The following is a 26,953-nucleotide window of genomic DNA, read 5'->3' as shown; positions in this document are numbered from 1 at the left end:
GCTCTCATAAAGAGCTGCTTAGAAAAAGTTTATTAGGTTTTTTATTTTCAGTGAGACAGGCTCACTGCTACGAGGGACGTAGGGGAGAAGAAGTGAACTCACCTGCGTGCAGGATGGATTTGCTTCTTAGGCTACTGGACACCATTAGCTCCAGAGGGATCGAACACAGGCCCAGCCATGGAGTCCGGTCCCGGAGCCGCGCCGCCGGCCCCCTTGCAGATGCCGAAGAATGAAGAGGTCCAGAGGTCCAGAAATCGGCGGCAGAAGACTTTTCAGTCTTCATGAGGTAGCGCACAGCACTGCAGCTGTGCGCCATTGTTGTCAGCACACTTCACACCGGCGGTCACTGAGGGTGCAGGGCGCTGGGGGGGGTGCCATGAGCAGCAATGATATACCTTTTTTCTGGCTAAAAATACATCACATATAGCCCCTGGGGCTATATGGATGTATTTAACCCCTGCCAGGTCTCATGAAAAACGGGAGAAAAGCCCGCCGAAATAGGGGGCGGGGCCTATCTCCTCAGCACACAGCGCCATTTTCCTGCACAGCTCCGCTGCGAGGAAGGCTCCCAGGCTCTCCCCTGCACTGCACTACAGAAACAGGGTAAAAAACAGAGAGGGGGGGCACTTATTTGGCGATATTTCTATATATTTAAGCGGCTATATAAGGAAACAACACTTCTGTAGGGTTGTTCCTATATAATTTATAGCACTTGGGTGTGTGCTGGCAAACTCTCCCTCTGTCTCCCCAAAGGGCTAGTGGGGTCCTGTCTTCGATAAGAGCATTCCCTGTGTGTCTGCTGTGTGTCGGTACGTGTGTGTCGACATGTATGAGGACGATGTTGGTGTGGAGGCGGAGCAATTGCCGGTAATGGTGATGTCACCCCCTAGGGAGTCGACACCGGAATGGATGGCTTTGTTTATGGAATTACGTGATAATGTCAGCACGCTGCAAAAGTCGGTTGACGACATGAGACGGCCGGCAAACCAGTTAGTACCTGTCCAGGCGTCTCAGGCACCGTCAGGGGCTGTAAAACGCCCTTTACCTCAGTCAGTCGACACAGGTACCGACACGGACGAATCTAGTGTCGACGGTGAAGAAACAAACGTATTTTCCAGTAGGGCCACACGTTATATGATCACGGCAATAAAGGAGGCTTTGCATATCTCTGATACTGCAGGTACCTCAAAAGGGGGTATTATGTGGGGTGTGAAAAAACTACCTGTGCTTTTCCTGAATCAGAGGAATTGAATGACGTGTGTGATGAAGCGTGGGTTACCCCCGATAGAAAACTGCTAATTTCAAAGAAGTTATTGGCGTTATACCCTTTCCCGCCAGAGGTTAGGGCGCGCTGGGAAACACCCCCTAGGGTGGATAAGGCGCTCACACGTTTATCAAAACAAGTGGCGTTACCGTCTCCAGATACGGCCGCCCTCAAGGATCCAGCTGATAGGAGGCTGGAGACTACCCTGAAGAGTATATACACACATACTGGTGTTATACTGCGACCAGCAATAGCCTCAGCCTGGATGTGCAGTGCTGGGGTGGTGTGGTCGGATTCCCTGACTGAAAATATTGATACCCTGGATAGGGACAGTATTTTATTGACTATAGAGCAATTAAAGGATGCGTTTCTTTATATGCGAGATGCTCAGAGGGATATTTGCACTCTGGCATCGAGAGTAAGTGCGATGTCCATATCTGCCAGAAGAAGTTTATGGACGCGACAGTGGTCAGGTGATGCGGATTCCAAACGGCATATGGAAGTATTGCCGTATAAAGGGGAGGAATTATTTGGGGTCGGTCTATCGGATTTGGTGGCCACGGCAACAGCCGGGAAATCCACCTTTTTACCTCAGGTCACCCCCCAACAGAAAAAGACACCGTCTTTCCAGCCGCAGTCCTTTCGTTCCTATAAGAACAAGCAGGCAAAAGGACAGTCATATCTGCCCAGAGGCAAAGGAAGGGGTAAGAGATTGCAGCAAGCAACTCCCTCCCAGGAGCAGAAGCCCTCCCCGGCTTCTGCAAAGCCCTCAGCATGACGCTGGGGCTTTGCAAGCGGACTCAGGGGCGGTGGGGGGTCGACTAAAGAATTTCAGCACACAGTGGGCTCACTCACAGGTGGACCCCTGGATCCTGCAGGTAATATCTCAGGGTTACAAGTTGAAATTCGAGAAGTCTCCCCCTCGCCGGTTCCTAAAGTCTGCTTTGCCAACGTCTCCCTCAGACAGGGCGACGGTATTGGAAGCCATTCACAAGCTGTATTCTCAGCAGGTGATAGTCAAGGTACCCCTCCTACAGCAGGGAAAGGGGTATTATTCCACACTATTTGTAGTACCGAAGCCGGACGGCTCGGTAAGACCTATTCTAAATCTGAAATCCTTGAACCTGTACATACAAAAATTCAAGTTCAAGATGGAGTCACTCAGAGCAGTGATAGCGAATCTGGAAGAAGGGGACTTTATGGTGTCCCTGGACATCAAGGATGCTTACCTGCATGTCCCAATTTGCCCTTCACACCAAGGGTACCTCAGGTTCGTGGTGCAAAACTGTCATTATCAGTTTCAGACGCTGCCGTTTGGTTTGTCCACGGCACCTCGGGTCTTTACCAAGGTAATGGCCGAAATGATGGTTCTTCTGCGAAGAAAAGGCGTATTAATTATCCCTTACTTGGACGATCTCCTGATAAGGGCAAGGTCCAGAGAACAGCTGGAGGTCGGAGTAGCACTAACCCAAGTAGTGCTTCAACAACACGGGTGGATTTTGAATTTTCCAAAATCTCAATTGACCCCGACGACACGTCTGCTGTTCCTGGGAATGATTCTGGACACTGTTCAGAAAAAGGTGTTTCTTCCGGAGGAGAAAGCCAGGGAGTTATCCGAACTTGTCAGGAACCTCCTAAAACCAGGAAATGTGTCCGTGCATCAATGCACAAGAGTCCTGGGAAAAATGGTGGCTTCTTACGAAGCGATTCCATTCGGCAGATTCCACGCACAAATTTTTCAGTGGGATCTGCTGGACAAATGGTCCGGATCGCATCTGCAGATGCATCAGCGGATAACCTTGTCTCCAAGGACAAGGGGGTCTCTTCTGTGGTGGTTACAGAGTGCTCATCTGTTAGAGGGCCGCAGATTCGGAATACAGGACTGGGTCCTGGTGACTACGGATGCCAGTCTGAGAGGCTGGGGAGCAGTCACAAAGGGAAGAAACTTCCAGGGCGTGTGGTCAAGCCTGGAGACGTCTCTTCACATAAATATACTGGAGCTAAGAGCGATTTACAATGCTCTAAGCCTGGCAAAACCGCTGCTTCAGGGTCAGCCGGTGTTGATCCAGTCGGACAACATCACGGCAGTCGCCCACGTAAACAGACAGGGCGGCACAAGAAGCAGGAGAGCAATGACAGAAGCTGCAAGGATTCTTCGCTGGGCGGAAAATCATGTCATAGCACTGTCAGCAGTGTTCATTCCGGGAGTGGACAACTGGGAAGCAGACTTCCTCAGCAGACACGACCTCCACCCGGGAGAGTGGGGACTTCATCCAGAAGTCTTCCACATGCCTGTGAACCGTTGGGAAAAACCAAAGGTGGACATGATGGCGTCCCGCCTCAACAAAAAACTGGACAGGTATTGCGCCAGATCAAGAGATCCTCAGGCAATAGCTGTGGACGCTCTGGTAACACCGTGGGTGTACCAGTCGGTATATGTGTTTCCTCCTCTGCCTCTCATACCAAAGGTACTGAGAATTATACGGCTAAGGGGAGTAAGAACAATACTCGTGGCTCCGGATTGGCCAAGAAGGACTTGGTACCCGGAACTTCAAGAGATGCTCACGGAAGATCCGTGGCCTCTACCTCTAAGAAGGGATCTGCTTCAGCAGGGACCTTGTCTGTTCCAAGACTTACCGCGACTGCGTTTGACGGCATGGTGGTTGAACGCCGGATTCTAAAGGAAAAAGGCATTCCAGAGGAAGTTATTCCTACCTTAATTAAAGCCAGGAAGGAAGTGACCGCACAACATTATCACCGCATTTGGAGAAAATATGTTGCGTGGTGTGAGGCCAGGAAGGCCCCGACGGAGGAATTTCAATTGGGTCGATTCCTACATTTCCTGCAAGCAGGATTGTCTATGGGCCTCAAATTGGGGTCTATTAAGGTTCAAATTTCGGCCCTGTCGATTTTCTTCCAGAGAGAATTGGCTTCAGTGCCTGAAGTACAAACTTTTGTCAAAGGTGTACTACATATACAGCCCCCGGTTGTGCCGCCAGTGGCACCGTGGGATCTCAATGTAGTTTTGGATTTTCTCAAATCCCATTGGTTTGAGCCACTCAAATCGGTGGATTTGAAATATCTTACTTGGAAAGTAACCATGCTACTGGCCCTGGCTTCAGCCAGGAGAGTATCAGAGTTGGCGGCTTTATCGTACAAAAGCCCATATCTGATTTTCCATTCGGACAGGGCAGAACTGCGGACGCGTCCTCATTTTCTCCCTAAGGTGGTTTCGGCGTTTCACTTGAACCAGCCTATTGTGGTGCCTGCGGCTACTAGCGATTTGGAGGACTCCAAGTTGCTGGACGTTGTCAGAGCATTGAAAATATATATTTCAAGGACGGCTGGAGTCAGGAAATCTGACTCGCTGTTTATACTATATGCACCCAACAAGATGGGTGCTCCTGCGTCTAAGCAGACGATTGCTCGTTGGATTTGTAGCACAATCCAACTTGCACATTCTGTGGCAGGCCTGCCACAGCCAAAATCTGTCAATGCCCACTCCACAAGGAAGGTGGGCTCATCTTGGGCGGCTGCCCGAGGGGTCTCGGCATTACAACTTTGCAGAGCAGCTACGTGGTCAGGGGAGAACACGTTTGTAAAATTCTACAAATTTGATACCCTGGCTAAGGAGGACCTGGAGTTCTCTCATTCGGTGCTGCAGAGTCATCCGCACTCTCCCGCCCGTTTGGGAGCTTTGGTATAATCCCCATGGTCCTGACGGAGTCCCAGCATCCACTTAGGACGTCAGAGAAAATAAGAATTTACTCACCGGTAATTCTATTTCTCGTAGTCCGTAGTGGATGCTGGGCGCCCATCCCAAGTGCGGATTGTCTGCAATACTTGTACATAGTTATTGTTACAAAAATCGGGTTGTTATTGTTGGAAGCCATCTGTTCAGAGGCTTTTTTGTTATCATACTGTTAACTGGGTTCAAATCACAAGTTGTACGGTGTGATTGGTGTGGCTGGTATGAGTCTTACCCGGGATTCAAGATCCTTCCTTATTGTGTACGCTCGTCCGGGCACAGTATCCTAACTGAGGCTTGGAGGAGGGTCATAGGGGGAGGAGCCAGTACACACCACCTGATCCTAAAAGCTTTACTTTTTGTGCCCTGTCTCCTGCGGAGCCGCTATTCCCCATGGTCCTGACGGAGTCCCAGCATCCACTACGGACTTTGAGAAATAGAATTACCGGTGAGTAAATTCTTATTTTCTCGAACGTCCTAGTGGATGCTGGGCACTCCGTAAGGACCATGGGGAATAGCGGGCTCCGAAGGAGGCTGGGCACTCTAGAAAGATCTTAGACTACCTGGTGTGCACTGGCTCCTCCCACTATGACCCTCCTCCAAGCCTCAGTTAGATTTCGTGCCCGGCCGAGGTTGGATGCACACTAGGGGCTCTCCTGAGCTCTTAGAAAGTTATAGTCTTAGAATTTGTTCTTTTCAGTGAGACCTGCTGGCAACAGGCTCACTGCAGCGAGGGACTAAGGGGAGAAGAAGCGAACTCGCCTGCTTGCAGCCGGATTGGGCTTCTTAGGCTACTGGACACCATTAGCTCCAGAGGGATCGACCGCAGGCCCAGCCTTGATGTTCGGTCCCGGAGCCGCGCCGCCGTCCCCCTTACAGAGCCAGAAGCAAGAAGATGGTCCGGAAAATCGGCGGCATGAAGACTCAGTCTTCACCAAGGTAGCGCACAGCACTGCAGCTGTGCGCCATTGCTCCTCATACACACTTCACACTCCGGTCACTGAGGGTGCAGAGCGCTGGGGGGGGGCGCTCTGAGGCAGCAATAAAAACACCTTGGCTGGCAAAAATACCTCAATATATAGCCCCAGGGGCTATATATGAGGTAAATACCCCTGCCAGAAGTCCATAAAAAACGGGAGAATAGGCCGCGAAAAAGGGGCGGAGCCTATCTCCTCAGCACACTGGCGCCATTTTCCCTCACAGCTCCGTTGGAGGGAAGCTCCCTGGCTCTCCCCTGCAGTCTACAAGGGTTAAAAAAAGAGAGAGGGGGCACTAAATTTAGGCGCAGTATACATTATATATATATATAGATATAAAGCTATAGGGGACATAACTCAGTTAGTCCCTGCAGTATATAGCGCTCTGGTGTGTGCTGGCATACTCTCACTCTGTCCCCCCAAAGGGCTTTTGTGGGTCCTGTCCTCGTTTAGAGCATTCCCTGTGTGTCTGCGGTGTGTCGGTACGGCTGTGTCGACATGTTGAATGAGGAGGCTTATATGGTGACGGAACAGAGGCCGATATATGTGATGTCGCCCACTGTGGGGCCGACACCAGAGTGGATAGAGAGGTAAAAGGTATTAACCGACAGTGTCAACTCCTTACATAAAAGGGTGGATGACGTAACAGCTGTGGGACAGCCGGCTTCGCAGCCCGCGCCTGCCCAGGCGTCTCAAAGGCCATCAGGGGCTCAAAAACGCCCGCTCTCTCAGATGGCAGACACAGATGTCGACACGGAGTCTGACTCCAGTGTCGACAAGGTGGAGACATATACACAATCCAATCCGTGACTTGATCCCGGCAATAAAAAATGTGTTATACATTTCTGACTTTAACCTCTATAAATGGGTTTTAGGTTTGGGGAGAAAAAACAGGCAGTGTTTTGTTCCCCCATCAGATGAATAAATGAAGTGTGTGAAAACCGTGGGTTCCCCCGTTAAGAAACTGGTAATTTATAAAAAGTTACTGATGGCGTACCCTTTCCCGCCAGGAGGATAAGTTACGCTGGGAGATATCCCCTAGGGTGGATAAGGCGCTCACACGTTTGTCAAAAAAGGTGGCACTGCCGTCTTAGGATACGGCCACTTTAATAGGTACCTGTTGAAAAAAAACAGGAGGCTATCCTGAAGTCTGTATTTACACACTCAGGTACTAGACTGAGACCTGCAGATAGTGCTGCTGCAGCGTGGTTGGTGACCCTGTCAAACAGGGATAATAGTTGGCAAACATAAAAAACATATTAAAGACGTTGTCTTATATATGGGGGATGCACAGAGGGATATTTTGCCGGCTGGCATCCAAAATAAATGTAATGTCCATTCTGTCAGGAGGGTATTAGAGACCTGTCACTGGACAGGTGATGCTGACTTAAAAAGCGCATAGAGAGCCTTATAAGGGTGAGGAATTATTTGGGGATGGTCTCTGGGACCTCGTATCCACAGCAACTGCTGGGAAGAAATAATTTTACCTCAGGTTTCCTCACAGAAAAAGGTACAGTCCTTTCGGCTTCAGAAAAGCAAGCGGGTCAAATGGCGCTTCCTTTCTGTACAGAGACAAGGGTAGAGGGAAAAAGCTGCACCAGTCAGCCTGTTCCCAGAATCAAGATTCTTCCCCCGCCTCCTGTGAGTACACACCATGACGCGGGTGCTCCACAGGTGTAGCCAGGTACGGTGGGGGGCCGCCTCAAAAAATTTCAGCAATTAGTGGGCTCGCTCACAGGTGGATCCCTGTTTCTTCCAAGTAGTATTTCAGGGGTACAAGCTGGAATTAGAGATGTCTCCCCCCAGCCGTTTCCTAAAATATGCCTTGCTGACAACTCCCTCAGGCAGGGAGGCTGTGCTAGAGGCAATTAATAAGCGGTATTCCCAGCAGGTAATACTCAAGGTGCCCCTACTTCAACAAGGACGGGGTTACTATTCCACACGGGTTGGGGTACCAAAACCGCATGGTTCGGTGTGACCCATTTTATATTAAAATCCTTGAACATAAAAAAATTCAAGTTCAAGATGGAATCGCTCAGGGCGGTTATTGCAAGCCTGGACGAGGGGGATTACATGGTATCCCGGGACATCAAGGATGCTTACCTGCATGTCCCCATTTACCATCCTCGCCAGGAGTACCTCAGATTTGTGGTACAGGATTACCATTACCAAGTCCAGACACTGCCGTTTGGACTGTACATGGCACCGAGGGTGTTTTATCAAGGTAATGGCCGAAATGATGATACTCCTTCAAAAAAAAGGGAGTTGTAATTATCCCGTATTTGGACAATCTCGTTATAAGGGCGAGGTCCAAGGAGCAATTGGTAGTCGGGGTAGCACTATTTTGGAAAGTGCTACAACAGCATAGGTGGATTCTAAACAGTCCAAAGTCACAGCTGGTTCCTATGACACGTCTACTGTTCCTGGGGATGGTTCTGGGCATAAACCAGAAATAGTGTTTCTCCCGGAGGAGAAAGCCAAGGAGTTGTCATCTCTAGTCAGAGACCTCCTGAAACCAAGATAGGTAGCGGTGCATCATTGCACGCGAGTCCTGGGAAAAATGGTAGCTTCTTACGAAGCAATCCCATTAGGCAGGTTCCATACAAGAGGGACCTGTTGGACAAGTGGTCCGGATCGCATCTTCCGATGCATAGGCTGATAACCCTGTCTTCAAGGACCAGGGTATCTCTACTGTGGTGGCTGCAGAGTGCCCATCTTCAAGAGGGCCGCAGGTTCGGCATACAGGACTAGGTCCTAGTGACCATGGATTTCAGCCTTTGAGGCTGGGGGGCAGTCACATAGGGAAGAAACTTCCAGGGACTTTGGTCAAGTCAGGTTATTTCCCTACACATAAATATTCTGGATCTGAGGGCCATTTAAAATGCCCTGAGGCCAGCAAGGCCTCTGCTTCAAAACCAGCCGGTACTGATCCAATCAGACAACATTACGGCAGTCGCCCATGTAATCAACAGGGCGGCACAAAAAGCAGGATGGCGATGGCAGAAGCCACAAGGATTCTCCGATAGGCGGAAAATCATGTGTTAGCACTGTCAGCAGTGTTCATTCCCGGAGTGGACAACTGGGAAGCAGATCTTCTCAACAGACACGACCTCCACCCGGGAGAATGGGGACTTCCTCCAGAAGTCTTCCAATAGGATTGTACACCATTGGGAAAGGCCACAGGTGGACATGATGGCGTCCGCCTTAACAAAAAGCTATAAAAGATATTGCTCCAGGTCAAGGGACCCTCAGGCGATAGCTATGGACGCTCTGGTAACACCGTGGGTGTACCAGTCGGTTTAGGTGTTCTCCCCTCTGCCTCTCATACCAAAGGTACTGAGAATAATAAGAAGGCGAGGAGTAAGAACGATACTCGTGGATGGCCAAGAAGAGCTTGGTACCCAGAACTTCAAGAATTTATATCAGAGGACCCATGGCCTCTGCCACTCAGTCAGGACCTGCGGCAGCAGGGGCCCTGTCTGTTCCAAGACTTACCGCGGCTGCGTTTGACGGCATGGCGGTTGAACGCCGGATCCTGAAGGAAAAGGGCATTCCGGAGGAAGTAATTCCTACGCTTACTAAAGCCAGGAAAGAGGTTACAGCAACTCATTATCACCGCATATGGCGAAAATATGTTGCATGGTATGAGGCCGAAAGGGCCCCAACAGAGGAATTTCAACTAGGTCGATTTCTGCATTTCCTGCAAGCAGGAGTGACTATGGGCCTTAAATTGGGTTCCATTAAGGTACAGATCTCGGCTCTGTCGATTTTCTTTCAAAAAAGAACTCGCTTCAGTACCTGAAGTTCAGACATTTATAAAAGGAGTGCTGCATAATCAGCCCCCGTTTGTGCCTCCTGTGGCACCTTGGGATCTCAACGTGGTGTTGAGTTTTCTTAAAATCACATTGGTTTGAACCACTAAAAACCGTGGATCTGAAATATCTCACATGGAAGGTGGTTATGTTATTGGCCTTGGCTTCTGCCAGGCGAGTATCAGAATTGGCGGCTTTGTCTTGTAAAAGCCCTTATTTGATTTTCCATATGGATAGGGCAGAATTGAGGACTCGTCCCCAGTTTCTCCCTAAGGTGGTGTCAGCGTTTCACCTGAACCAGCCTATTTGGTGCCTGCGGCTACTAAGGATTTGGAGGACTCCAAGTTGCTAGACGTTGTCAGGGCCCTGAAAATATATGTTTCCAGGACGGCTGGAGTCAGAAAATCTGACTCGCTGTTTATCCTATATGCACCCAACAAGCTGGGTGCTCCTGCTCCTAAGCAGACTATTGCTCGTTGGATTTGTAGTACAATTCAGCTTGCACATACTGTGGCAGGCCTGCCACAGCCAAAATCTGTCAATGCCCATTCCACAAGGAAGGTGGGCTCATCTTGGGCGGCTGCCCGAGGGGTCTCGGCTTTACAACTTTGCCGAGCAGCTACTTGGTCAGGGGCAAACACGTTTGCAAAATTCTACAAATTGGATACCCTGGCTGAGGAGGACCTGGAGTTCTCTCATTCGGTGCTGCAGAGTCATCCGCACTCTCCCGCCCGTTTGGGAGCTTTGGTATAATCCCCATGGTCCTTACGGAGTTCCCAGCATCCACTAGGACGTTAGAGAAAATAAGAATTTACTCACCGGTAATTCTATTTCTCGTAGTCCGTAGTGGATGCTGGGCGCCCATCCCAAGTGCGGTTTATCTGCATTACTTGTACATAGTTGTTGTTAACTAAATCGGGTTATTGTTGAGCCATCTGTTGAGAGGCTCTATTGTTTCATACTGTTAACTGTGTTTCATATCACGAGTTGTACGGTGTGATTGGTGTGGCTGGTATGAGTCTTACCCGGGATTCAAAATCCTTCCTTATTGTGTACGCTCGTCCGGGCACAGTACCTAACTGAGGCTTGGAGGAGGGTCATAGTGGGAGGAGCCAGTGCACACCAGGTAGTCTAAGATCTTTCTAGAGTGCCCAGCCTCCTTCGGAGCCCGCTATTCCCCATGGTCCTTACGGAGTGCCCAGCATCCACTACGGACTACGAGAAATAGAATTACCGGTGAGTAAATTCTTATTTTTCCCCACTATAGACGTCAAACTAAATGGTCTGTAGTTTCCCGGAAGATTTTTGGATCCCTTTTTTAAATAATGGCACTACCTCAGCTATACGCCAATCCTTCGGTACCATGCCTGATCTAATTGAACTATTGAAAATCAAGTACAGGAGTCGTTCTAGTTGTGAACTAAGTTCCATAAGAACCCTTGGGTGAAGTCCATCAGGACCAGGTGATTTATTAACCTTAATTTTGCTTAGTCTCTCTCTGATTACTTCACTTAAACAAGTTTCTAACATGGATCTTTACTGTCACAATTGTTATGCTCTACTCACATCATCAGTTCTTCTCTGGTAAATACTGATGGGAAAAAAAAATGTTCAGTATTTCCGCTTTTATTTCGTCATCATTTATCAATTCTCCAAAATCATCTTTTAATGGACCTATATTCTCCTTTTTTAACCTTTTACCGTTTATGTATTTAAAAAAAATTTTAGGATTGGTTTTACTCTTTATAGCCATTTGCTTTGTATTTTCCATTTTAGCTGCTCTTATTGCTTTTTTGAATTTTTTATTACATTTCTTATTACATTCCTTGTATTACTTAATAATCTATCATTTGAAAAAGGAATAGATCAGTACACTTCTCCCAGTCCAATATTTCTGTACCCTGATGTAGTCCACAGGGTTCCATGAAGTCCAATGTAGGCTTTATAGCCTCAATCTCACACACTCCACTTCTTTGGGCGGCTGCTCAGTTCCTCAAATTGCTATTAGGTAGATAGCCAAAAAAATCTGTGAACAAGAGGGAGAGGAAGAAGCGCCTATGGTGTAGTAATTCTTTTCAGGGTGCCCACACCGACCAATAATAAACTGCGTACCAGATTGTGACTTGAATTACAGCATATCAATCCACTGCTTCATATACTAATATCCGGAGCTGATCGTAGCAGCAAATTTGCTGCTACGATCAGACTGATTGCTAGTGTGGCTTCTGACCTTTACTGTATTTCTGTCAGTTTTGCGGGTTTTATATATCCTCAATGCTGGTGCAAGGCAGAGAGGGATCGGATTGTATATCACTTTAGCGAGCTTACAGTGAATGTGGTCACAAATTGTGTAGTTAACACCATACAGATGTGTGATTACCATGTCTAAGAGGCAAGGGTGAGGAGGATACACTCTCCACAGCAGCACCAACATTGATATCATATTTGTCATGCAAAGCAGGGTTAACCTCTCAAGATCTGGTACAAAATGGATTGTGTTATAGCTTCCACCAAAACCTCCATAATAATCCAAGGCAGGCACACGTTCTGTCAGAACCTCCATGGGCTTCTTTTACACAAACATTATCCAATATTGCTAAGCAGATAATACCAGCTCCCATACCAGGGATAGGTTACCCAATTAACACTTACATGCAACATTCTCCCTGGGTCTTATCAGATCCAGTCCAGAAATCTGCAGCCTTTCAACAAAAACAGGCTGAAAGGCCTGTGGAAAGTAAATCACACAGACATGAAACATCTTCACAGTCTACACAGGTTTCAGAAGGGGACACTACGGAGGATGAGGATGATTCCTCGCATTCTGTGTCTGTATACAGATATGAGGATGAAGGTCCCAGCTTGGTAGATATACCTGAGCTAATTAATGCTATGAAAGCCATTCTATCCTTAGAGGAGGCACCTGTTTTTAAATGTCTCAAAATGGTCAACTGAATTTCCGGAGACAGAACAGCTGACGGAAATCATGTAAGATGCTTGCGTCACACCCAGTAAGAAGTTTAGAATTCCTAAAAAATTGAATTCTCATTATCCTCTTCTGGATGGGGATTGTTGGAAAAGGGAGGTTGCTCCCAAAGTAGATACGCATGTCATTCGGTTGGTGCGTAAATCTACATTACCCCTGCCTTCAACATCATTAAATTATGTAACTGATTGAAAAATCGTTTTCTAAAAACAGTTTTTTCCTTGTCAGGGGCAGTTGTTAGGCCGGCCATGGCTTCAGCCTGGATGGTGAAAGCAGTGGCGGCCTGGGCTGATACATTAGAAGACGATCTGCTAATGGTGTACAGAGAACAAAAGTCCCATATTGCACATAGTAAACAATCAGCTGTCTTTATGGAAGAAGCAGCCTTGGATATGGGTACTATAGCTTCTCAAGCATCAGCCTCCGCAGTAGCCGCATGCAGAGCTGTCTGGCTACGTACATGGAAGGCTGACTCAGAGGGGGTAATTCAGAGTAGATCGCAGCAGGTAATTTGTTAGCAGTTTGAACAAAACCATGTGTACTGCAGGGGAGGCAGATATAACATGTGAAGAGAGAGTTAGATTTGGGTGGGTTATTTTGTTTCTGTGCAGAGTAAATACTGGCTGCTTTATTTTTACACTGCAATTTAGATTTCCGTTTGAACACACCTGCAGTGCACATGGTTTTGCCCAACTGCTAACAAATTTGCTGCTGCAATCAACTCTGAATTAGGCCCAGAGTCCAAAAAAGGACTGGAGTCTTTTCCTTTTACTAGAGATATTCTTTTTGGTAAAGAGTTAAACAATATTCTGGCGTCTGAAGCAGACTCTAAGAAAGTGAAGTTTCCTTCTACCTACATGTCTAAACTTAGGTTTCCAGCTCTTCAGTCCTTTCGGACCCAAGGAAAAGCTAAAGGAAAGGGTTACGGCAAACAGTCCCGATCGGATAAGTCTGTAAAGTCTAAAAAGCATTGGGCTACCAGAGGGCCTGCTTCCAAACCAGAAGATAAGCCATCAGCCTCTGTACATTGCTGCATTCATTTTTCCCTACTTTCCGGATGCACTGTACATTTGGGTGCCTCGTTTTCATATGGAGACTTTACGTTCCATTATCTTGGACGTGGAGCCGGGGGCCCTAGATATCCAGGATGCTTACCTGCGTGTACCTATAGCAGGGATGGGGAAGTTTGGGCCCTCCAGCTGTTGTTGAACTACACATCCCATCATTCCCCTCATCAGTTTTTGCATGGCCAAATAGCAAAAAACTGTTGCAAGGCATGCTGGTATGTGTAGTTCAACAACAGCTGGAGGGCTGAAGGTTCCCCATCCCTGACCTATAGCACCGTTCCATCAGTGCTATCTCAGGATTGCTATCCTCAGGCAACATTTTCAGTTTCAGGCCCTACCGTTTGGACTGGCTACAGCTCCAAGACTGTTTACCAAAATGATGGTGGTGATGGCGGCTTATCTCCGTTGTCAGGGGACAAGAATTTTCCCATACCTGGAAGACCTGTTAATCCTGGCTCATTCCCAGGAAACTCTCCAGGGTAATCTGCAGTTGACAATAGCCTGTTTACAAAGCCACGGCTGGCTCATAAATTGGGCGGTCATCCCTGGTTCCGTCTCAACGCATGACGCACCTGGAGGCTGTATTGGATTCCAGGCTTCAGAGACTTTTTCTTCCTCTAAACAAAATATCCACAATACAGACAAGGATTCAGTAGCTACTACACAATCAAAGAGTATCCATTCAAGCAGCAATGTGAGTGATGGGATCTATGGTGTCAACATTCAACATGGTGGAATATGCTCAATTCCACTTGAGGCCCCTTCAACGTCTGATTCTTTCCAGATGGAATGGACTACATCAGACGATAAAACTCAGACTATGGTCTTTCCTCAGGAAGTAGGGAGGTCGTTAGCCTGGTGGCTACAGACATCCCATCTGGACAAAGGGCGACCCTTTTGGATCTCGGAGTGGGAGGTTCTGACAACGGACGCCAGTCTTCAGGGCTGGGGAGCCATGTCAGAAAAGTGCTGCTTCCAGGGGCAGTGGACCAAGGAAGAAAGTTGCCTGCCGATAAATATATTGGAACTTCGGGCCATATACTGTATATGGCATTCACTCAGGCAAATGACATACTTCAAGGAAAACCGGTACAGATTCTCTTGAACAATGCAACGGCAGTAGCGTACCTCAGTCATCAGGGAGGAACTTGCAGCCAAAAGGCAATGAAGGAGGTAAGCCGCACGTTAAGGTGGGCAGCCCTTCATCATCCAGATCCTGAGCAGAGTATCCCTCGGTGCTTGGATAGAGGCCTGTTAGGACTTTGGGAGTCTATGGATCCTATAAGTAAGAAGGTCCGCGGCAGAAGCCTTCGGTGAAAGTTTCTGAATGAGGTCCGTGGCATAATCATAAAGCTCAGCATTTGTAACAGAATCCGGAATGCCCATTATTCTGATATTATTTCTCCGAGCATTCTTCTAAATCAGTGACTTTATCACGAATGGAGACCATGTCTTCCTAAAGGGTGTCATGTCCTGAAATCAGGTCTTTCTGAGACGCAACAATCTCTCTCATCTTAGTCTGTACGAGAGCCAATCTCACTGATATTGGACCTCAAAGCTTGAATATTAGAGTTAAGTTCTGAGGTTATTTCAGTCCTTAAATGTAGATAACATAGAATGTATATAGCGTAGAGTAACAGGGCCATCTAGAGTGTCTTAAGACGTCTTCGGTCATTACAGCTAGGCTGTGCGACTGACAAGAAGAAGCAGATGATGTTGTAGCGGTCTCAGAAGGACCACCTGAATTCGAGGTACCAAAGAGATGGACAGTTGGGGCCGATTTGGTACCTTTTAACCTTTTTTGAAGGCATGGTAAGCTGGCTACAAAAAGACTGACCTCTCGGAGATAGGAAAATACAAACAATCTATAAATAAAAGGAGCAGTAGTACGCTGTCAGGAGGATACATCAAGATGACTCCATTCAAAATTACATTTTTAAGTGTCCTACACACTTAAAGATTATCTGTCCAATCTTTCTGGTTGGAACAAAAATCTGGTAATGTATGGGAGCAAATGACAATTGACCATTTGCTCTAAAACACTGGATAACAGACAAAAATGGACTTTCAAACAAATTGGTTTGTTTCGTTAAAACAATTGATCTTAACCATTTCTGTCCATTTTCTGGATTTTGGGAGCAAATGGTTGATTGTCATTTGCTCCCAGACATTGCCAGATTTTTTTTCCAATCAGACAGATTGGACAGATAATCTTTAAGTGTGTAGGGCCCTTTAGTCTGGGTGACTGGTCTATCCGAGCCCAAATATCAAGTAAACCATGATGTAGTGCAACTCAAATAACACAGTAATGAGCGAGAAACTCCACTAGAGGTAAGCGTGATCACAGACGTGAAGTACTCAGCACAGAGAGACACAAATGGCAAAATATATTCAGTGAATAAATCCACAAAATAATATACTATGAGGTTGTAATTACAGTCTAATGAGCTGTACTCAGACGATACTTGATACTGGGCTCTGCATGTAGACTGAGAAGAAGTAGATTATAGTGGTACCATATAAATAGAAGGTAGTTTCACCTCCAGGCAAATGCTTCAATGTAGTGTAGTGACCCCGGTCCAGCCGTCAGGACACTTATTTAGCAGCTTATATCAATTTTATTGAAGGCAGAAGGCAAAGCATGCGATGGCCGGGCACCAGGATCCAAAATGGCAGCCACCTCACTTCCCAATATCGCCGCCGGGCTCCTGTGACTGTGGGCAGCCCGTTCTGTCCCCAGTAGTAGCGGGAGCTGTGCACCTGTGTGAGCGGGAGAACAAGTGCTCTTGCCTGAGCAAAAGCGCCTCCAAGTCATGTGTCCGGAGCGTGCAGGAAAGACTGGGCGCACTTAGACCCAGAATACAGCCCGTGGCATCAGCGGCGTCACTAGGCTGCAGCAGTGAACGGTGAGCTGTGTGAGCTGCTTTTTAGGCAGGATGAGTGGGGGACTTAATAGATTGGGTCTTGGTCCCAGCGGTGGCTGAGAGCTATCAGGTAGGGTAGGTAAGAAGCCACTTAGTGAGGAGAGCTCCAGAAAGCACGTCTGGATGAACTCCGCCCACGCCCCTCATATTTATTATTTTATATACTTACAGGGGTGACGGGTTTGGTACATCCCTGCAAAGGCAGATCCAATCTCTTTCTCATCAGACTCTGCTGTGTTCCCTGCACTCTCACTCAGATTTTCACTGCTTTCAGTAGCACACATATGAGAAGCAGAAGTATGGTGGCAGCTGTATAGATTTTGATATGTAATTCTCTGTATCGTACCGTACACACATCATCCTTATTACTATTGAGAGTATAGAGGTAAGGCACTGATGATGGGGGTGTAAGAGTGGACTATAACCTAGGAGATGTATGATGATTGCAGGGTTTTATATGGTGTATTGCATGTATAGGACCTTGTTCCACACCTACTCTGCTGTAGCAATATACCTTATAATAGGATTTTAATTACCTACCAGTAAATCCTTTTCTCGTAGTCCGTAGAGGATGCTGGGGTTCCATTTAGTACCATGGGGTATAGATGAGTCCCTTGGGAGCCATGGGCACTTTAAGAGTTTAATAGTGTGGGCTGGCTCCTCCCTCTATGCCCCTCCTACCAGACTCGGTCTAGAAACTGTGCCCGAGGAGACGGACATACTTCAAGAGAAGGAAATACACAGATAGTGGTGAGATTTACACCAGCTCACACATAAGCAAAGAAGCCAAGCCAACTAGCTTGAAACAATTCAGCAACGGCTGAACAACAATACTTAACCAAGTAACAATGCAGTACTAAACCTAGTAACAATGCAGTACTTAACCAAGTAACAATGCAGGAAGATGAAGCACTGGGCGGGCGCCCAGCATCCTCTACGGACTACGAGAAAAGGATTTATCGGTAGGTAATTAAAATCCTATTTTCTCTTACGTCTTAGAGGATGCTGGGGTCCATTTAGTATCATGGGGATGTACCAAAGCTCCCAGTACAGGAGGGAGAGTGCTGAGGTTCCTGCAGAACAGATTGACCAAACTTTAGGTCCTCAGAGGCCAAAGTATTGAACTTGTAGAATTTAGCAAACGTGTTCGACCCTGACCAAGTAGCCGCTCGGTAAAAAGTTGTAAAGCCGAGACACCCCGGGCAGCCGCCCAGGAAGAACCCACTTTACGAGTAGAGTGGACCTTAACAGATTTTGGACACTGCAGGCCTGCCATAGAATAAGCATGCTGGATAGTAAACCTGATCCAGCGAGAAATCGTCTGCTTAGAAGCAGGACACCCAACCTTGTTGGGATCATAAAGGACAAATAGAGCGTCCGACTTCCTGTGACGAGAAGTTCTCTTCACATAAATTTTCAAAGCCCTCACAACATCCAAGTACTTAGAGGTGATTGAGGAGTCAGTAGCCACTGGCACCACAATAGGTTGGTTGATATGAAAAGCTGATACAACCTTTGGAAGAAAGTGCTGACTCTTTCTGAGCTCAGCTCTATCCTCATGGAAAATCAAGTAGGGGCTCTTGTAGGACAAGGTCCCCAATTCTGACACACGCCTAGCAGATGCCAATGCCAACAGTGTGACCGCCTTCCAAGTAAGAAACTTGACGTCCACCTCCTGTAAAGGCTCGAACCAATCCGATTGCAGGAACTGCAGCACCACATTAAGATCCCAAGGTGCCGTAGGAGGCACAAAGGGTGGTTGGATGTGCAGAACCCCTTTTTAAGAAAGTCTGAACCTCAGAGAGGGCAGCCAATATTTTCTGGAAGAAAATGGACAAGGCCGAAATCTGGACCTTTATGGAGCCCAAGCGTCCCAGTTGAAACTCCACTGAAGGAAATTTCTTGGATTCACACCAAGACACATACTTTTTCCAAATCCGATGGTAATGTTTAGACGTTACTCCCTTCCTAGCCTGTACCGGGGCAGGAATTACCTTTTTCGGAATGCCCTTCCGAGCTAAGATCTGGCGTTCAACCTCCATGCCGTCAAACGTAGCCGCGGTAAATCTTGATAGGCGAATGACCCCTGTAGCAGAAGGTCCTCACGAAGAGGAAGAGGCCTCGGATTCTCCAGCAGTAATTCCAGAAGATCCGTGTACCAACCCCGTCTTGGCCAGTCCGGAGCAATGAGGATTGCCTGAACTCTTGTTCTTTTTATTAGTTTTGAGAATCCTTGGGATGAGTGGAAGTGGAGGGAACACATACACCGATTGGAACACCCACGGAGTTACCAGGGCATCCACCACCACTGCTTGTGGGTATCTCGACCTGGAACAGTACCTCTGAAGCTTCTTGTTGAGGCGGGAGGCCATCATGGCTATCTGAGGTACACACTATCGACTTGTTACCTCTGCGAACACCTCTGGGTGGAGACCCCATTCTCCTGGATGGAGATCGTGTCTGCTGAGGAAGTACGCTTCCCAGTTGTCCACTCCCAGTATGAAGATTGCTGACAGTGCCATTGCGTGCCTTTCTGCCCAGAGGAGGATTCTTGTAACCTCTGACATCGCTGCTGTGCTCTTCGTTCCTCCCTGTCGGTTTATGTAGGACACCGCCGTTACATTGTCCGACTGAACCTGAATGGCCCGATCTTGCAGAAGATGTGCCGCTTATAGAAGGCCATTGTATATGGCCCTTAGTTCCAGAATGTTTATCGGAAGAATGGATTCCATACTTGACCACTTTCCTTGGAAGTTTTCCCCTTGGGTGACTGCTCCCCAACCTCTGATACTTGCATCTGTGGTTTGAAGGATCCAATTCTGAATCCCGAGCCTGCGGCCCTCGAGTAGGTGAGAAGTTTGCAGCCACCAAAGGAGTGAAATTCTGGCTTTTGGTGACGGGTGTATCCGCTGGTTCATGTGAAGATGGGATCCCGACTATTTGTCTAGGAGATCCAGTTGGAATGACCTCGCATGGAATCTTCCGTATTGTAGAGCCTCTTAGGAGGCTACCATCTTCCTCAGAAGGCGATACCCAGATGAACCGATACCCAGGTTGGCTCCAGGACATCCCGTATCATTGATTGGATCACCAACGCTTTCTCCGTCAGTAGAAACACCCTCTGCTCTTCCATGTCGAGTATCATTCCCAGGAAGGGCAGTCTCCGTGTCCGTTCCAAATGTGACTTTGGAGGGTTCAGGATCCACCCGTGATCCTGGAGTAGTCCAGTTGAGAGAGCTATACTCTACAACAACCTCTCCCTGGAAGACACCTTTATCAGCTGATCATCCAGATATGGAATTATGTTCACTTCCTGCCTGTGGAGGAGTGGCATCATCTCTACCATGACCTTGGTGAAACACCCTCGGTGCTGTGGATAGGCCAAATGGCAGTGCCTGGAACTGATAGTGATAGTCCAGCAGCGCAAATCTGAGAAGCCTGGTGAGGCAGCCAGATCGGAATGTGAAGGTATGCATCCTTGATATCCAGGGTTACTAGGAATTCCCCCTCCTCCAGACCTGAGATCACCCCTCTCAAAAACTCCATCTTGAATTTGAATTCCTTCAAGTACGGGTTTAATGACTTTAGGTTTAATATCGGTCTTACCGAACCGTCTGGTTTCGGTACCACAAACAGGTTTGAGTAATAACCTTTGTGCATTAGGTGAGGTGGAACTGGAACAATAACATTTGTTTGACCCAATCTTTGAATGGCTTCCTGTAGGATAGCACTTTCTGTCAGCGAAGCTGGTAAGCCTGATTTGAAGAATCTGTGAGGTGGGAGGTCTTGAAATTCCAGTTTGTACCCCTGGGTAACAATATCTTTGACCCAGGGGTCTAGGCAAGAGGATGCCCAGATATGACTGAAATCTTTTAGTCTTGCTCCCACCTGCCCGATCACCAGGCTGGGAGGTCCACCGTCATGCTGAAGACTTGAATGAAGCAGAACCTGGTTTCTGTTCCTGGGAACCTGTTGGAGCAGGTTTTCTGGATTTTCCCCGACTTCCTCTAAAGAAAATGGAAGGGGGTTTGGACGTTTTGACTTTCGCTGTCCGAATGGACTGCAATGTGGACGTAGGATAAGATTTCCTAGTCGGCGGTGTGGCTGAGGGAAGGAAGGTTGACTTACCCGCAGTTGCTGTGGAGATCCACGCATCCAATGCATCCCCAAACAGAACTTGACCTGTGAAGGGTGGGTTCTCCACACTTTTCTTGGATTCCGTATAGGCAGACCATTGGCGCAGCCAGAGTCCCCTGCGCGCCGAGACTGCCATGGAAGTAGCCCTTGCTTTCAGCATGCCCAGGTCCTTCATGGCCTCCACCATGAAACCTGCAGAATCCTGTATGTGACGTAAAAACAATTCAATGTCACTCCTGTCCATAGCATCTAATTCCTCTAGTTATGTTCCTGACCACTTTACTATTGCTTTAGAAATCCACACACAAGCAATGGTGGGCCTTAAAGCCACATCTGTAGCTGTGTATAGTGATTTGAGTGTAGTCTCAATCTTGCGGTCAGCCGGCTCTTTTAAAGCGGTCGACACAGGGACAGGTAAAACCACCCTTTTTGACAACCGATATACAGAAGCGTCTACTATCGGTGGGTTTTCCCACTTTTTCCTGTCCTCTTCAAGGAAAGGAAAAGCAACTAGAACTCTCTTTGGAATCTGGAATTTTTTCTCTGGGTATTCCCAGGATTTTTCAAACAAGGAGTTTTACTCCTTTGAAGCAGGGAAGGTAAGAGAGGATTTCTTATTTTCAGTAAAGTAAGCCTCCAGGGGCTTTTCTCAGTAATATGCAAAATGTCCCTAATGGCCTCAATCATTAATTGCACATATCCCCATCACTGTCCCCCCGTATCGTTGGTATCCATGTCAGCTTGCATTATCTGGGCAAGATCATGCTTTTTTGGATATGAAGTAGGGGTCCCAGATGAGGTAGTGGGAGTTGAACACTGCAATACCTCTACAGAATTCCTCAAAACCTGCATTTGTTTCTCATTATATGACATCCTAGATTAAATCTGTGATATCATGCCCCTTATAGAATCCACCCATGGGGGTTCAGATTCAGAGGGCTGGGAAATTACATTGCAGTCCTGAAAACATGGGATAGACTCTTCAGGAGAAGATACACACTCTGCAGCACAAGATTGAGAGTCCTTAGACATGTTAATGTGAGATATACAGACACACACACACACACAGGAAAATGTCAGACACAGTTTCCCACAGAGTACCTTCAGAGAGACACAGAGTATAAGGAGCCAGCCACACAGCGCCCCTGTAGGCAGTTATTAATACAAACTGCCGGCGCTGACTGAGTAACAATAGGATAAACTGTACATATAAACACACTCACCCCTTGTCTATAACACCCTGGTACCGCAGAGGATAGCTGGAGTTATGAGGAGGTCAGTGCTCCCTGTCAGCGTTCTGATGCTGTGATCTGCAGGGAGAAAATGGTGCTGGTGAGTGCTGGATCCACTCTGAGGAGAAGTCCTGCCTCCTGTAATGGCGCGTTCTCCCGCACTTAGCTATAAAATACCTCAGGCCAGTATAATCAACTAACAGTGGGATTAGCCCCTGATAGCTATAGTTGACCAGTGTAGGGTGATTGCGCTGGCCCAGGACGCCCCTCACAGCGCCGTACACAGTGTGCCGCTGAGCCTTCCGGAGCGCAGTCTGTCAGAGCTGCGCTCCCACCCTTGTGCCGCCATTCTCGCCTGGCAACCCGCTTCCCGGGCCGCCGTTGATGTACTCCCCACTCTTCATTCTTCTGGCTCTGTTAGGGGGTGGCGGCCGTGCTGCCGAAGTGAGCAGTCGCCTCGTGGGCTTGTGATCAGCACCCTCAACTTCAAGTTCTTATTCCCCCCCCTAAGTCCCACGAAGTAGGGAGGCTGTTGCCAGCAGCCTTCCTGTAACCTAATCTCTTAAAAAACAATAAAACTAGAAAAACTCCTAGGAGCTCCCCTAGCTGTGAGCGGCTCCTCCGGGCACATTTTCTAAACGGAGTCAGGTAGGAGAGGCATAGAGGGAGGAGCCAGACCACACTATTAAACTCTAAAAGTGCCCATGGCTCCCAAGGGACCCATCTATACACCATGGTGCTAAATGGAACCCCAGCATCCTCTAGGACGTAAGAGAAATAAGGGTGGGTAACATGTACAGACTTACGAGCGTATGAGCACACACATAAAGGAATACTACCTTACCAATGCTTCCAAAAGTAACGTTAGGAGACATTTCTCTGATCCATCTAGAATCTCCAATTCATACGATAAGTTCCCCATCCATTGTTTTACATTGGTGCTGATATAGGACTTGTAGAGTGACTACGTCTCCATTTATACTTCATGGTTAGTTACAAGTACAAGAGACAGATATATCTACGTCTTATTATAATATTACATTTGTTATTGTGAGGGTTCTCAGGAGGGTGGACACAATGATAGTCTGAGACACAATATTATAAAGCCTTCATTAAAAGTTATGTTTTATTATACACACACATTTACAATTAAGTGTCCCAGAAAGTCGTCTTCTCCTATTGTTTACAAGATTAATATTGTTACAGAAAATGTTCCATTTCCATAATGTATTTTATTTCCAGCAGATGGACACACAAGCAGGAATATCTCAGAAGGACATCTAATGTTATCCCCGGATTGTGAAAAAAAAGATAATGACAGTAGACCGGATTCTTCAGGAGATGATCCTATTACTTCAATTATACATCCAGCTCTATCATCTGGTCCCTCTGCTCCTGGGAAATGTTCTCCTGATCACTCTGATATTGGTGCATCTATTACAGCTCTGACAGTAGATACAGTGTTTCCCTGTTCTATAGATGCCAAATGTTTTACACAGAACACAAACCTTATTACCCATCAACCAGCTAAGGCAGATGAGAGGCCATTTCCATGTTCTGAGTGTGGGAAATGTTTTACACGGAAATCACATCTTGTTACACATCGGAGAAGTCACACAGGTGAGAATCCATTTTCTTGCTCTGAGTGTGGGAAATGTTTTATACAGAAATCAGATCTTGTTAAACATCAGAGAAGTCACACAGGTGAGAAGCCATTTTCTTGCTCTGAGTGCGGGAAATGTTTTACCCTGAAATCAAATCTTGTTACACATCAGAGAAGTCACACAGGTGTGAATCCATTTCTATGTTCTGAGTGTGGAAAATGTTTTAAATACAAATCAGTTCTTGTTACACACCAGAGTAGTCACACAGGTGAGAAGCCATTTTCTTGCTCTGAGTGTGGGAAATGTTTTACCCAGAAATCACAACTTGTTACACATCAGAGAAGTCACACAGGTGAGAAACCATTTTCTTGCTCTGAGTGCGGAAAATGTTTTACCCAGAAATCACAACTTGTTACACATCAGAGAAGTCACACAGGTGAGAAACCATTTTCTTGCTCTGAGTGTGGGAAAGGTTTTGCAGAAAAATCACATCTTGTTAGACATCAGAGAAGTCACACAGGTGAGAAGCCATTTTCTTGCTCTGAGTGTGCGAAATGTTTTACCCAGAAATCACAACTTGTTACACATCAGAGAAGTCACACAGGTGAGAGGCCATTTCCATGTTCTGAGAAATAAATCGGCTCTTGTCGCACACAATAGACATCACTCAGGTGAGGAACCATTCTATTCTTCTGGAGTATACTTATCATTGCCATGTAACGTTCTTCAAGGTTCTTATCCTATCTCCCCTGCTTCTTGCAATATACATGCTACCACAGGATGAAACAATCCAACGTCATGTCCTCGTTTACCACTGCTAAGCCGATGACCTGTCTTTTGGTCCGGGTACTGAGAACCCAATACCAATCCTAAATGTCTAGCTGAGCTCCAGGTGTGGGTGATGCCAGTTGGCTGTGACTCAGTCCTGGTGAAACAAGTCTTTATGATAGAAGCTCACGACAAAGGGCGGGGCAACAGCTCAGCTTTGCCTACCAACCAGACTTACACTTGGGGGTTCAGGGTTACAAAATGCTAATCCTGTGTGGAATCTTGGTGTCCTGGATGGTGGAGTGACACTTAGACATCAGGTATCAGCCACAATCAGATCCTCATCTGAGGAACATAGCCAGACTCCAGCACTTATTTCCCTCAGAACCCTCAGAAGACCTACAGTCATACATGTATTTGTATCATCACACACAGAACACTGTAATATCCTCTACCTGGGTCTCCCAGCAGAAGAATTGTACCACTTGTAGCTTGTACAGAATGCTGCAGCCAGGCTGTTACCTAACCAGCCTATTCCTGCCACATACCACCCATTCTCTGCTCCCTCCACCGGCTGCCTGTAAGATGGTGACTCTGGGCCTAATTCAGGTTGGTTTGCAGTATGCAATCCAACCAGAATTATTGAGAAAATGTTGCGGGTGCATGCGCAGCACCCATCCTACGCATGCGTCCTCATTTTCTTTGGGGGGGAGCAGAAAATGCGATTGCCCCGGCCTGTCAATCAGGCTTAGGCGGTGGCCGGGGGCTGGGCAACGCTCCATTTCCAGGGAGTAGACGGGCATTGTAGGAGAAACAGGGGTGTGATCACGGTGGCTGCGTGACATCACACGCAGCTGACGAGATCGAGAAGAACGTGGCGTGTCTCCTGCGGTCGCAGCTAAGCTGAGCCAGTTGGAGGCTTCACTAATTTCTGTGATGAAGCAGAAATTGTGAGGTGATCGCAATTTCTGCTTCATCAAGGGGGGAGGCGGCAGTCAGCATGCTAGGAAAAGGATTGCAAACGCTGCTAATTAGCAGCACCCTATTACAGAATTTTACTGACTCTCCGAGCCCTACATGACCAGGGTCCATGGTACCAGAAGCAGCTTCTGCCTCCTTACTGCCCTGGTTACAGCCATCTGTTGATGGACTGTTAGCAGTACCATAAATGCCCAAGCAGTGCTTAGATGTCAGGGGGAGACAGGGTGGGTGGCAGTAGTGCAGTAGCGGGGCTGCTGGAGGCAGTGTGTAAGTGGGTAATATTGTCCCCAATCAGCGCTGAGGTGGCAGACAGGGCGAGTGACAGTAGTGGGGGCTGCTGGAGGCAGTGTGTAAGTGGGTAATATTATCCCCAATCAGCACTGAGGTGTCAGAGGGGGAGTGGCAGTAGTGGGGGCTGCTGGAGGCAGTGTGTAAGTGGGTAATATTATCCCCAATCAGCGCTGAGGTGTCAGACAGGACGAGTGGCAGTAGTGGGGGCTGCTGGAGGCAGTGTGTAAGTAGGTAATATTGTCCCCAATCAGTGCTGAGGTGTCAGACAGGACAAGTGGCAGTAGTGGGGGCTGCTGGAGGCAGTGTGTAAGTGGGTAATATTGTCCCCAATCAGTGCTGAGGTGGCAGACAGGATGAGTGGTAGTAGTGGGGGCTGCTGGAGGCAATGTGTAAGTGGGTAATATTGTCCCCAATCAGCGCTGAGGTGGCAGACAGGACGAGTGGCAGTAGTGTTGGCTGCAGGAGGCAGTGTGTAAGTGGGTAATCTTGTCCCCAAGCAGCTCTGAGGTGTCGGAGGGGGAGACAGGGCGGTTGTCCACAGTGCAGTACCAGGGGCTGCTGGAGGCAGTAAAGAGGTGTATGGGTCCTGCACAGAACAAGTTGATAATTAGACTTAATGATGATTATGCTTCCTTATTTCTAATTAATCCCTTGAATGTGACCATTTATTGTTATTTGCTGTGTCAGCCTTTATGTGTGTTCTGTGTAATAATCCTGAAAGTGGTGGTGCTACCGATCTCATATCATTTGTAGTAACTTGGAAAATATGAGATATGAGGTGCACTCTGGAAACTTGTAGGGGGTTAATCAGAGATGAACGCAGATGTGACATCACTCAGCCCCCTGGAAAATGGTCTCGGCCTGCCCGCATTCACCCCTCAGGGATGCGACCACAATGTGTGTGTTTGCGTTGCTGCTGCGCATGTGCATTTTGCCACCACCAGCAAACTGTGCTGCGGGCCGCTATTGCGACTGGGTCTGAATGACCCCCATAGGCTTTTGGCTCTCCTGATTATCTGTTTTACTTACCTGCTATACTAAAACATAACTTGAATTGTTTCTGTGCTTTAAAGGATATTTTATCCATGTTGTGCAGAGTAAAGTATTTTTTAAGTTTGAAATATAGACAAAAATATGTGTATTAAAGATATGAAATAAAGTC

General features: G+C 47.4%; 1 protein-coding gene across 3 annotated transcripts in view; it reads left to right on the top strand.

The window, feature by feature from the left end:
* LOC135056999 (oocyte zinc finger protein XlCOF7.1-like) overlaps positions 1-26,953 on the top strand; it is a 50,634-nt gene that overhangs the window by 23,667 nt on the left and 14 nt on the right. For 2 of the 3 annotated variants that reach the window (XM_063962851.1, XM_063962850.1), the window contains exon 7: positions 23,390-26,953. This exon is cut by the window's right edge and continues 14 nt beyond it. In XM_063962851.1, the coding sequence (XP_063818921.1) occupies positions 23,390-24,387 (998 nt within the window). In that variant the 3' untranslated portion in view covers positions 24,388-26,953. The remainder of the gene's footprint in view (positions 1-23,389) is intronic. The other variant, XM_063962852.1, reaches the window with a different exon arrangement.

The sequence above is a fragment of the Pseudophryne corroboree genome, chromosome 3, assembly GCF_028390025.1.
Source record: "Pseudophryne corroboree isolate aPseCor3 chromosome 3, aPseCor3.hap2, whole genome shotgun sequence".
Taxonomy (NCBI): domain Eukaryota; kingdom Metazoa; phylum Chordata; class Amphibia; order Anura; family Myobatrachidae; genus Pseudophryne; species Pseudophryne corroboree.
This window is presented reverse-complemented; position numbering and strand designations above follow the sequence as displayed.